At 34.5% G+C, this 13,625-nt stretch overlaps 1 protein-coding gene across 12 annotated transcripts in view; it reads left to right on the forward strand.

Moving 5' to 3' along the window:
• Positions 1-246: 246 nt before the first annotated feature.
• LOC141458560 (uncharacterized) overlaps positions 247-13,625 on the forward strand; it is a 96,293-nt gene continuing 82,914 nt past the window's right edge. For all 12 annotated transcript variants that reach the window (XR_012461052.1, XM_074136708.1, XM_074136712.1 and 9 more), the window contains exons 1-3: positions 247-648; positions 719-979; positions 4,787-5,018. Coding sequence is in view for 11 of the 12 variants with exons in the window: in XM_074136708.1 (XP_073992809.1) it covers positions 264-648; positions 719-979; positions 4,787-5,018 (878 nt within the window). In the remaining variant the exon portion in view is untranslated. The remainder of the gene's footprint in view (positions 649-718; positions 980-4,786; positions 5,019-13,625) is intronic.

Below are 13,625 nucleotides of genomic sequence, written 5' to 3' on the forward strand. Positions count from 1 at the left end.
TGTGGCAAAACCGGAAGTTTAAAAAAATTACTTCTTCATTTTGGGACGGGCACCACGTTAATAATATTTACAGAACTCGAATTAAAACCGGTCAGGTGTTTGAACACGCATGCCAAGATAAAACTATTGGAAACTTATTCAAAGTGCTTGTTGGTATGATACTAAACTTTTCTTGATTTACTGTTCCAACCATGTGTTCAATGAAGAAAAAATTCGATGTGAAATCAGATGGTACATCTCGTAAAATATTTCTAAAAACAATAATGAATTTTTTAAAGTTACTTTTGGTGATAACTTTAATTTCTATATTATGTAAAAAAATCGTAAAAAGTCGTGTACCGGATGATGGGCTGTTTAAGCAATCCGGAAGGAAGAGAACTTGCCACTGTGGATATGGAGGATTCTGCCCGGGGACCTACTATGATCCAAAAGAAAGTTGTTTTTGTCAAGAACTTAGCAGAAGTATACTATATGAAGAATGTGAACACTGTGAAAAGAAGAATTCTTGTCTAATAATTAATCATTGTGAACGCAAGCCGTGTACTAACGGTGGAACATGTTTTCCATTATTCGGAAGTTTTTATTGTCACTGTACAGAGGGTTATCATGGTCAAACGTGTCTCGAGAAGTTTGGACCAGAAGAGAAGCGTAAGTATACGAATGATAGACGTTAGTAACTTTATTTCTTTATATTGAACCGTCCAATTATTTGTTTTAGCATTTTTAACCTTGCGAGGTCCAATGATAATTTACCTTGTGAGTTACATCTCCGATCCAAAGTATTTTAGATTCATGAACATATCAGTAATAGACAGATTCGGAGATGACTTTCAATTGGTCGTTGATGACGGTTCAGGATACGTAAGACGTTTCAATCAAAGCCGCTTCAGAATGAGTAATACTAGAGCAGAATGTATGAGATGGTTTAATATAAACAGTACAAACATTGATCAAGATATGTGCAGTTTTGCTCCTGCAAGTAAGTATAATATTAGATAACATAAAGAAATAATAATTTGCAAATTAAATTAATAAATTGAAGTTGATCTTTTAATAATAATGTTAAAATTTTGTAGTAAATGTATATATTGCTCTCAAATACTTAAGAACGTTTTTCTATATGGTTGCTTAGTGTATAAAAAACATTTCTAAAGATGTCCTGAAGATTCATTTTGGAACTTAAACTTGAGCCGTTTAGAAACAAACAAAATTAGTAGGACTACTAATTCACAATTGCTTATAGCAAGTTTTGATTGAACCTGCTGCTATCAAATACAGTTACGAATTGCTGTATAAAAACTAAGTGAATGCTTGTGAGATCCTAACTTTGTTTTATTGCTACCGGAAGGACCAATATACAGGATGCCCGGGCTAAGTTTTCCGCCCCCTTTTTCACGGTAATTATTGATGACGGAAAAAAAGTTCAAATCGTAACTTCCTTTATTTTTTGAGTAGTAGATAGATAGATAAGTCTTTATTAATAATTTTTATAATATTACAAAAACTTAATAAACAAATGCATAAGACAGGCTCAATGGCCTAGGCCGTCTGAGAAGTCTTATCAATTTACCTTAACAAACCAAAACATATCTTAAAACATAAATGCAATATAATAATAAAAATAGAAATAAAAACTAAAAATATTTTATACCTCTTTGATGTAGATAATTAATAAGTAATATAATTGAAAAGTAATATTTGATAAATTAATGTTAGAATATAAGTAAATAATTGATAAGTAATATTACTGTTATATATTTAATAAATTATTTCTAAGGTCGTAAGCTATTTTACAATAGTTTACTAATAAAGACCAATTTTTTCCATTTAAAAATGCCAACATATTTTCTTTACTTATACTAGACGTTTCAAATATTTTGACCCTTATATCATAATATCTTGGCGCCCGGAGCTTTTTTCAGTGCACTGCCGGCCTCCGGACAGTGTTCTCTCGGTACAGACAACACTGTCCAAGCTCCTAGGAAGAGAAAATTCATCTTGCATTTTTGTTTTTGCTCTTTGGACAGACCCTTTTGCTTTATCCATAATCATTATTTATGATTTTTTAATAAAATGCCAGCAGACTGCTGTAAATTTTTTTTTTTTTTTCAAAAATGCATAACTTTAGAACTCACAAAAAAAGTACTTTTAGAATTCATAATAAAAAATAGGGGTTTCCATCTGAAAAAGAAAGTTAGTATCTCTAACCTGCATATCAGCAGCAGAATTTCGTTTTTTATAATATCATTAGATACTACTCAAAAAGGAAGTTTCGATTTGAACTTTTTTTCCGGCATCAATAACTACCGTGAAAAAGGGGGCGAACAACTTAGCCCGGACACCCTGTATAAAGCTGAGATAAGTGCAATCATACTTCATACAGGGTGTTCATTTTAAGACGACTCAAATGCATTTCATGATTTAACGGTTCATCTGAGCAAAAAGTGGTAGAAAAATTGGTTACCCTCTATTTTCAAAATTTGTGACTTGCCTTTGGATTCCTGACGCGCGGCCAAAAGTAAGGGTTCGACATTCGATTCGGAATTTTATGTAGATGTGCCTTTTGGGGGTCTCGGCCCTGTACATCGAATGGGAGAGGAGTTAGCCCCCTTTATGTAAGGCCTCCTCCAAAATTATTATTACTAATTACTCTGTAAATCTTGGCCCGATTTTGATAAAATTTGGTAGGATGATAGGGTTAGGGCTCCCCTACCTAACAATAAAGCGACGATCTGCTCTTACACTTGTTAAGGGGAAGTATAGCAATCGTTTCAAATTATCGACACGTGAACCGATTTTCATGAATGAAGTGTCATTCGAATCGAAATTTTGTACAGATTTGCACTTCAAAAGTCTCGTCGCTATGCCTCATATGGAGGGGAGTTTGCCCCACCCAAGTAAGGCCGTTTCTAAAACTATTATTACCAATATTTCTATAACGCTTTGTCCGATTTTGATAAAATTTAGCACGAAGAAGTGATTAAAGCTCCTCTATGTGGCTGTGAAGTGCCATTATGCTCTTACACCTACTAAGAGGAAGTACTGCAATCGTTAAAATTATCAATGGGTGAACCTATTTACATTAATGAATTGTTGTTCGATTCAAAATCTTGCCTTTTAGGGAGAAGTACTGTAATCGCCCGTTTATTTTTCTTACTCCTCTTAAAAGGAAGGTCTGAAATCGCAGTTTAAATTTGCTTTTTACGTACAAATACCTTCCTATTTTATATAAAAAGGCTTTCTCAAAAAAATTGTTATTGAGGATAGTTTGGGGACCGCAACTATAATCATTCTTTAAAAAGATCTCTCCAGTGGTAGTTACGGTTCCTACTTAACACCTTATCAGGTTATAATGATAGAATTGCTTATTCCAAATTTAAAAAAAACAGTAAAGCAGATATGTAACTTAGCAAAATAGACAAAAATGAAAATCTATCCAAAAGGTACAAAAATCTCCTTACAAAAACTTACAGTTTAAAAAGTTAAGTATAAGGGTTGATTAAACGCCAAAAGGTACACAAATCAGCAAGTACCCAACATTTCATTCATGCTTAGCTGATATAATTTAAGTAATTTTGCTGCATTAACTTTTCCTTCACATTTTTTAGAATTTATTAGATGTCACAGACCCTTATGCTGGCCATTTCCATCTACAAAATATTTGTTCAAGTAGCACTGTAGATTGACTTTAATATCTATTAATCTATAATAATCAAACTATTAATTACATGTTAAAAAGAAAACGGTATAAAAAATAAAAAAAATTACGAGGCTACAAAATTTAAAAACTTTTTTAAAAAAATGCTTACTCCAACATACATCAATGATTTCGATTATTTTATTTTTAATAAAAATCGTCTGTTTAAGTTCATTCTTCGATTAAAGTAATTGTTATTTTATGTAGTAGTCAAACGTTTATAATAATAGGTAATAATTATCTGGCTTTATCACAAATAATATAGTTTTCTTCAATTACATTCTCCATCTAGGTGTTCTTCCCACAATGTTGTATATATGTAATATAAAATGAATAAGATATGCATATTTTTAGGACAGCTAATTATTCCAGTATTTTACTATAAGTAAAATTAGAGGGACTAAATTAAATTACAATTGAGAAATGAATAATTGTTGTTGAATAATCTACTTGTTATTAACTGTGTGTTATTTGTGCTCACGAATATTTCGGTAAGACGAATTCAAGGCTGAAATATTGTTTTAAATCCTCCGTGATTCAAATTTAAACAGTAGCCGACTCTAACTTTGTCTTTTTCTACTTTAACATGCATGTATAAGATGTGACAACTTCAGAATAAAGGGCATATTAAAGATAAATCAGAAGAATAATTTGGAATAGAGTTAAAATAAAGTACCTATTTAAAAACGAAGATATAATATACATTTTATCATAATTATAACCAAATAATATTATGAACGAACTGGCCAGCATAAGGGTCTGTGACATCTAATAAATTCTAAAAAATGTGAAGGAAAAGTTAATGCAGCAAAATTACTTAAATTATATCAGCTAAGCATGAATGAAATGTTGGGTACTTGCTGATTTGTGTACCTTTTGGCGTTTAATCAACCCTTATACTTAACTTTTTAAACTGTAAGTTTTTGTTAAGGAGATAAGTAACTCATAATATAAACTTGAATATATTTTAAGCGAGATACTTTGTTCTTACTGTAATTTTTGCCATTAATCAGATTGATTAAGCCTAAATATTTTTTATTATTTATAAATTTTGGATAAATATTTACATTTATTTATTTTTTATTGCAGGGGAAGTAATGACTTTAACAGTTACACTTTTATATCCTATAACATCAATGATAGAGAATGTTCTCAGATCAACAGTCCCTAGAAATAAACAACTGCTGTTGGGTAGAATAGATAATGTAACGGTTACAATGACCAATAAAGGTTCAGTTGAATTTAATCAAACGTATCCTTACATGACTAGGTATGAGAAGGATTGGCTATTTTGCCATAAGAATGTTTTGTTGGAAAATTGGTATGTTTAAAACTGTTTTTCATCAATATTATTGTTTAAATATGAATATGTACCTAGGTTTCGTGAATTATTAAACTAAGGATTCAAAATTGGCGAGGAATCGGTCAAATAAAAAACAACTCGTCTTTTTGCCAACGTTTCGACAAATATATTGTCCTCTTCAGGGCCTGAATATTATAAATACACGAATACAAACAATTCAGTAACACAGAAAATCAGTAAAAAAACAGTAATATAAAAATAAAAATACAATAAATTCTTTATAATTATTGAAAACTTACGTGGCTTTGCGGGTTGGTTGAGTTACAGAAACTAACAGCCAGAACTGGAGAACAGGTTATATATAGCGGGACTTACACGGGAATTTTGGTAATGACAATGGGACAGACACAATAGAGTAATTACAATGTTCAATCTTGACAATAAAATAGATATTTTGGAAATTCCTTTTAATACAAAAAGCCGGTTGTAGCAGTTGGCTAAATTCGACGTCTAAATTTTATCATTAAAAGAAAAAGATATCTAACTTCTGTACTTGATTATTGCTGTCACTTTAATTTTTTTTACTAAAATCATTACTTTTTTCCAATACAAATGTTATTACTCAGAAAGTTTTAGCTGAATTTGATTCTGATGACACGGTTAGAAAGACAGATAAATTTTCTAAAAATTGACACCATTTTGAAGATACAGCATCCAACTTTTTTTTCAAATGGAACGTTATATTTTTATTTTGAATATTTTTATAGCACTTGAGCTCCTAAAAAAACAAATAATTTTTTTTTTAAATCGGTTAGGTTTTTCAAAACTTATGGTAATTTAAAATATGAAAAACAAATTTCAGTTCAATGTCAAAATTACCTTATTTTTTTTAAAGAAGCTGTTCAAACTGGGCACCTCCATTGGATAGGCAAGCCAAAGCTCTGGACTTCTACGCTCTGTTTGTAGCAGCACTTATGGGAGCTAGAGTTATTCGACGTTCCAGATCTTCGACTGAAGCCGCGGGACTTTATTTTTTAGATATCCCTACAAAAAATAGTCCATTCGGGTTAAGTCCGGAGATCGAGGTGTCCATTGGATCTTACAATGAGTTCCTAAGCACTTTTAATGGAAATTTCTGTCGAGGTAACGACGAACAACTCTCGCATTATGTGCCGGGCAACCATCTTGTTGAAAATACATATCTAGTAGAGGAACATCTTCAAGCAGAACTGGCAAAATGTCTCTTGAACTTAGATACCTATCACCAGTTATGTTTTTTCTGTAGAAGTATGGGCTTATTAGTTGATTTCCTAAACCTCCACACCAAACGTTTCTAGAGAAAACAACCTAAACATCGATTAACTCTAGCCTGCCTAGATCTTGACTTCGCCACCATAAGTGCTGCTACAAATAGAGCGTCCAGAGTCCAGAGCTTTGGCTTGCCTTTCAGTTTGAATAGCTTCTTTAAAAAAAGTAAGGTAATTTTGACATTGAACTGAAATTTGTTTTTCATATTTTAAATTACCATAACTTTTGAAAAACCTAACCGATTTAAAAAAAATTAATTTGTTTTTTTTAGGAGCTCAAGTGCTATAAGAATATACAAAAAAAAAATTTAATGTTCCGTTTGAAAAAAAGTTGGATGCTGTATCTCGGAATATTCGGGTTTAAAAAAATGGCTCAATCACTGAAAATAAACTAAACTAAAAATGATTAAATACGTGTTTTTTATTTTTTCGAAATTTCCCGCCGTTTAAAAAAAAAGGGTGGAGCATACAACTCTGGTCACCCTGTATATTCAATAATACTACATATATTTTACTTCGAATTACATAATTTTTTATATCATAAATTTCACTATCATTAATCTCTAACACTTTGAACTTTGATATTATTTGAATTATATTCTAGAATGCGGGAAGTTTGTTGGGAGGTGTATTTTTTATTTCACGAACCGACTTGTTATAACCGGCAGATATGTCATTTGGGTCTTTCATTTGGCGCGTTTTTAACATCTTTTTGAAATTATATAAAGATATATAACAGTAATAGTAATATATGATGCACTGAAGTGTTAGTAGTTGTCTTCTTTTACACACTTTTTTTTTCTTTATATCAATACCAATATATAAATTAAAATAATTATTAAAAAATAATCATAATCTTGGAAAATATTATTAATAACAAATCATTTTTTTATTCATTTTGATTGCCTCAGATATTGGGTTAGTTTTTATACTTAAAAAATTCAAAAAAACCGAGATATCTCGACGAGACCGAGACCGAGACGAGACACTTGTCATACGAGACCGAGGCGAGATTTGCATAAACTGACTTTGATGTAAAAGTGAAATGGAGCGAATTTAAGGTACCATGCAATGGGTGTGATTCTCATGGCACGGCCTCGCTCAGGAGAAGAAACCTTATATGACCTTATATTGATCTATGAGACAGTCTGACCACACAAGTGTACTTGTAGGTTGAATCCTGAACTTCTTCCACGTAACCCTTTGTATTTACCAAAAATGGCTTTTTATGTAAGATTATTCAGGGGTAAATTCTACGAAATATGTTTTATAATTATTTAAATTATTCAGATTGCTTTGAATAAGAAAATTTAAACTGCACACAACGATATTCAAAATGAAGGGGATATTGTAGTACAGATTGAAAAGTAAGAATAATTTTAGACAGGGCGTGTTGTTTACAACCTTGTTCGATCCCCGAATAAGTTTAAATTGAAAGATGTCCGCGCCCTCTTGATGGCAAGTCGTCTACGAGAAAGTCGACAGTTGGCGAGACTGTGGGAAAAAAGAGGGGATAGTTATGACGTTACCCTGCCTTTCGCCAAAAATAAAAGAGAATGTACCTTTCTCTTGAAGATACGATATCTATCGCAAAGCTATCAATGTAAATATGTAACAATAAGTAAGATCTGTGGGAATATGTATTATTTAAGATTATTGGTATCTATGCGATACTCAATGTAAACTGTAATTATTATTTAAGGACATGCAATTATGAATGTGGGTGATTAGTAAAAGTTTTGATGAGAGCAGTCAGAAGATTAGTCGAGAGTTATTAGATTACTATTAGTATTGTACGTTACTAGAAGTTAGCCTGTATATAAATGTTCTCAGTTTGTGTGTAACGTATCAATAAAGTTTTTTTTGTGATTCTGCTAGTCGCGATTCTTTAATTGATCCTGCTCGTGTTGAGGGCTTTTTCTGTGACATTCCTCTGGTGGAGTCTCGTGAAACTGGTCAGTCCCTAGTGGAGTGGAGCGTCAGTTACCCCGTGTTTAGGACGTAACAGCAGGGTCCAAGCCAGCAATTTTCCCTAGTGTCAGCCTGTTTATTAATTATGGACTAAAACTAAACGTCATTTCCAAGTCAGGTGCCAGCGTCAGTCGGTGTCTCTATTACAGAACAAGTTAGTCTGTGTTTTAATTATAAAGAGAACAAAACTGTAATTCTTAATATTTATGTGTTCGGACTAGAGCCTTGGTTGTATGTATGTGCCTCTGCGCTGATTGTAAATAGAAAATCATTTTGTTTGTCCAATCTCTGAGTATTTCTGAATGTTGGCGTCCCCCACCCATTTAACCAGCTCTACCATTTTAATTTATATTACCATCCTCCTCCCCTCAAGATTTTCCAAACCTAATAACGTTCAATTAATATCTATGTGTTCGGACTAGAGCCTCGGTTGTATGTATGTGCCTCTGCGCTGATTGTAAATAGAAAATCATTTTGTTTGTCCAATCTCTGAGTATTTCTGAATGTTGGCGTCCCCCACCCATTTAACCAGCTCTACCATTTTAATTTATATTACCATCCTCCTCCCCTCAAGATTTTCCAAACCTAATAACGTTCAATTAATATCTATGTGTTCGGACTAGAGCCTCGGTTGTATGTATGTGCCTCTGCGCTGATTGTAACTAGAAAATCATTTTGTTTGTCCAATCTCTGAGTATTTCTGAATGTTGGCGTCCCCCACCCATTTAACCAGCTCTACCATTTTAATTTATATTACCATCCTCCTCCCCTCAAGATTTTCCAAACCTAATAACGTTCAATTAATATCTATGTGTTCGGACTAGAGCCTCGGTAGTATGTATGTGCCTCTGCGCTGATTGTAAATAGAAAATCATTTTGTTTGTCCAAGCTCTGAGTATTTCTGAATGTTGGCGTCCCCCACCCATTTAACCAGCTCTACCATTTTAATTTATATTACCATCCTCCTCCCCTCAAGATTTTCCAAACCTAATAACGTTCAATTAATATCTATGTGTTCGGACTAGAGCCTCGGTTGTATGTATGTGCCTCTGCGCTGAATGTAAATAGAAAATCATTTTGTTTGTCCAAACTCTATTTCTGAATGTTGGCGTCCCCCACCCATTTAACCAGCTCTACCATTTTAATTTATATTACCATCCTCCTCCCCTCAAGATTTTCCAAACCTAATAACGTTCAATTAATATCTATGTGTTCGGACTAGAGCCTCGGTTGTATGTATGTGCCTCTGCGCTGATTGTAAATAGAAAATCATTTTGTTTGTCCAAGCTCTGAGTATTTCTGAATGTTGGCGTCCCCCACCCATTTAACCAGCTCTACCATTTTAATTTATATTACCATCCTCCTCCCCTCAAGATTTTCCAAACCTAATAACGTTCAATTAATATCTATGTGTTCGGACTAGAGCCTCGGTTGTATGTATGTGCCTCTGCGCTGATTGTAAATAGAAAATCATTTTGTTTGTCCAATCTCTGAGTATTTCTGAATGTTGGCGTCCCCCACCCATTTAACCAGCTCTACCATTTTAATTTATATTACCATCCTCCTCCCCTCAAGATTTTCCAAACCTAATAACGTTCAATTAATATCTATGTGTTCGGACTAGAGCCTCGGTTGTATGTATGTGCCTCTGCGCTGATTGTAAATAGAAAATCATTTTGTTTGTCCAATCTCTGAGTATTTCTGAATGTTGGCGTCCCCCACCCATTTAACCAGCTCTACCATTTTAATTTATATTACCATCCTCCTCCCCTCAAGATTTTCCAAACCTAATAACGTTCAATTAATATCTATGTGTTCGGACTAGAGCCTCGGTTGTATGTATGTGCCTCTGCGCTGATTGTAACTAGAAAATCATTTTGTTTGTCCAATCTCTGAGTATTTCTGAATGTTGGCGTCCCCCACCCATTTAACCAGCTCTACCATTTTAATTTATATTACCATCCTCCTCCCCTCAAGATTTTCCAAACCTAATAACGTTCAATTAATATCTACGTGTTCGGACTAGAGCCTCGGTTGTACGTATGTGCCTCTGCGCTGATTGTAAATAGAAAATCATTTTGTTTGTCCAAGCTCTGAGTATTTCTGAATGTTGGCGTCCCCCACCCATTTAACCAGCTCTACCATTTTAATTTATATTACCATCCTCCTCCCCCCAAAAGATTTTCCAAACCTAATAACGTTCAATTAATATCTATGTGTTCGGACTAGAGCCTCGGTTGTATGTATGTGCCTCTGCGCTGATTGTAAATAGAAAATCATTTTGTTTGTCCAATCTCTGAGTATTTCTGAATGTTGGCGTCCCCCACCCATTTAACCAGCTCTACCATTTTAATTTATATTACCATCCTCCTCCCCTCAAGATTTTCCAAACCTAATAACGTTCAATTAATATTTATGTGTTCGGACTAGAGCCTTGGTTGTATGTATGTGCCTCTGCGCTGATTGTAAATAGAAAATCATTTTGTTTGTCCAATCTCTGAGTATTTCTGAATGTTGGCGTCCCCCACCCATTTAACCAGCTCTACCATTTTAATTTATATTACCATCCTCCTCCCCTCAAGATTTTCCAAACCTAATAACGTTCAATTAATATCTATGTGTTCGGACTAGAGCCTCGGTTGTATGTATGTGCCTCTGCGCTGATTGTAAATAGAAAATCATTTTGTTTGTCCAATCTCTGAGTATTTCTGAATGTTGGCGTCCCCCACCCATTTAACCAGCTCTACCATTTTAATTTATAATACCATCCTCCTCCCCTCAAGATTTTCCAAACCTAATAACGTTCAATTAATATTTATGTGTTCGGACTAGAGCCTTGGTTGTATGTATGTGCCTCTGCGCTGATTGTAAATAGAAAATCATTTTGTTTGTCCAATCTCTGAGTATTTCTGAATGTTGGCGTCCCCCACCCATTTAACCAGCTCTACCATTTTAATTTATATTACCATCCTCCTCCCCTCAAGATTTTCCAAACCTAATAACGTTCAATTAATATCTATGTGTTCGGACTAGAGCCTCGGTTGTATGTATGTGCCTCTGCGCTGATTGTAAATAGAAAATCATTTTGTTTGTCCAATCTCTGAGTATTTCTGAATGTTGGCGTCCCCCACCCATTTAACCAGCTCTACCATTTTAATTTATATTACCATCCTCCTCCCCTCAAGATTTTCCGAACCTAATAACGTTCAATTAATATTTATGTGTTCGGACTAGAGCCTTGGTTGTATGTATGTGCCTCTGCGCTGATTGTAAATAGAAAATCATTTTGTTTGTCCAATCTCTGAGTATTTCTGAATGTTGGCGTCCCCCACCCATTTAACCAGCTCTACCATTTTAATTTATATTACCATCCTCCTCCCCTCAAGATTTTCCAAACCTAATAACGTTCAATTAATATCTATGTGTTCGGACTAGAGCCTCGGTTGTATGTATGTGCCTCTGCGCTGATTGTAAATAGAAAATCATTTTGTTTGTCCAAGCTCTGAGTATTTCTGAATGTTGGCGTCCCCCACCCATTTAACCAGCTCTACCATTTTAATTTATATTACCATCCTCCTCCCCTCAAGATTTTCCAAACCTAATAACGTTCAATTAATATCTATGTGTTCGGACTAGAGCCTCGGTTGTATGTATGTGCCTCTGCGCTGATTGTAAATAGAAAATCATTTTGTTTGTCCAAGCTCTGAGTATTTCTGAATGTTGGCGTCCCCCACCCATTTAACCAGCTCTACCATTTTAATTTATATTACCATCCTCCTCCCCTCAAGATTTTCCAAACCTAATAACGTTCAATTAATATCTATGTGTTCGGACTAGAGCCTCGGTTGTATGTATGTGCCTCTGCGCTGATTGTAAATAGAAAATCATTTTGTTTGCCCAAGCTCTGAGTATTTCTGAATGTTGGCGTCCCCCACCCATTTAACCAGCTCTACCATTTTAATTTATATTACCATCCTCCTCCCCTCAAGATTTTCCAAACCTAATAACGTTCAATTAATATCTATGTGTTCGGACTAGAGCCTCGGTTGTATGTATGTGCCTCTGCGCTGATTGTAAATAGAAAATCATTTTGTTTGTCCAAGCTCTGAGTATTTCTGAATGTTGGCGTCCCCCACCCATTTAACCAGCTCTACCATTTTAATTTATATTACCATCCTCCTCCCCTCAAGATTTTCCAAACCTAATAACGTTCAATTAATATCTATGTGTTCGGACTAGAGCCTCGGTTGTATGTATGTGCCTCTGCGCTGATTGTAAATAGAAAATCATTTTGTTTGTCCAAGCTCTGAGTATTTCTGAATGTTGGCGTCCCCCACCCATTTAACCAGCTCTACCATTTTAATTTATATTACCATCCTCCTCCCCTCAAGATTTTCCAAACCTAATAACGTTCAATTAATATCTACGTGTTCGGACTAGAGCCTCGGTTGTACGTATGTGCCTCTGCGCTGATTGTAAATAGAAAATCATTTTGTTTGTCCAAGCTCTGAGTATTTCTGAATGTTGGCGTCCCCCACCCATTTAACCAGCTCTACCATTTTAATTTATATTACCATCCTCCTCCCCCCAAAAGATTTTCCAAACCTAATAACGTTCAATTAATATCTATGTGTTCGGACTAGAGCCTCGGTTGTATGTATGTGCCTCTGCGCTGATTGTAAATAGAAAATCATTTTGTTTGTCCAATCTCTGAGTATTTCTGAATGTTGGCGTCCCCCACCCATTTAACCAGCTCTACCATTTTAATTTATATTACCATCCTCCTCCCCTCAAGATTTTCCAAACCTAATAACGTTCAATTAATATTTATGTGTTCGGACTAGAGCCTTGGTTGTATGTATGTGCCTCTGCGCTGATTGTAAATAGAAAATCATTTTGTTTGTCCAATCTCTGAGTATTTCTGAATGTTGGCGTCCCCCACCCATTTAACCAGCTCTACCATTTTAATTTATATTACCATCCTCCTCCCCTCAAGATTTTCCAAACCTAATAACGTTCAATTAATATCTATGTGTTCGGACTAGAGCCTCGGTTGTATGTATGTGCCTCTGCGCTGATTGTAAATAGAAAATCATTTTGTTTGTCCAATCTCTGAGTATTTCTGAATGTTGGCGTCCCCCACCCATTTAACCAGCTCTACCATTTTAATTTATAATACCATCCTCCTCCCCTCAAGATTTTCCAAACCTAATAACGTTCAATTAATATTTATGTGTTCGGACTAGAGCCTTGGTTGTATGTATGTGCCTCTGCGCTGATTGTAAATAGAAAATCATTTTGTTTGTCCAATCTCTGAGTATTTCTGAATGTTGGCGTCCCCCACCCA

This window comes from Rhodnius prolixus, unplaced genomic scaffold (assembly GCF_049639745.1).
Source record: "Rhodnius prolixus isolate KJV_2025 unplaced genomic scaffold, Rpr scaffold_5, whole genome shotgun sequence".
Lineage (NCBI taxonomy): Eukaryota > Metazoa > Arthropoda > Insecta > Hemiptera > Reduviidae > Rhodnius > Rhodnius prolixus.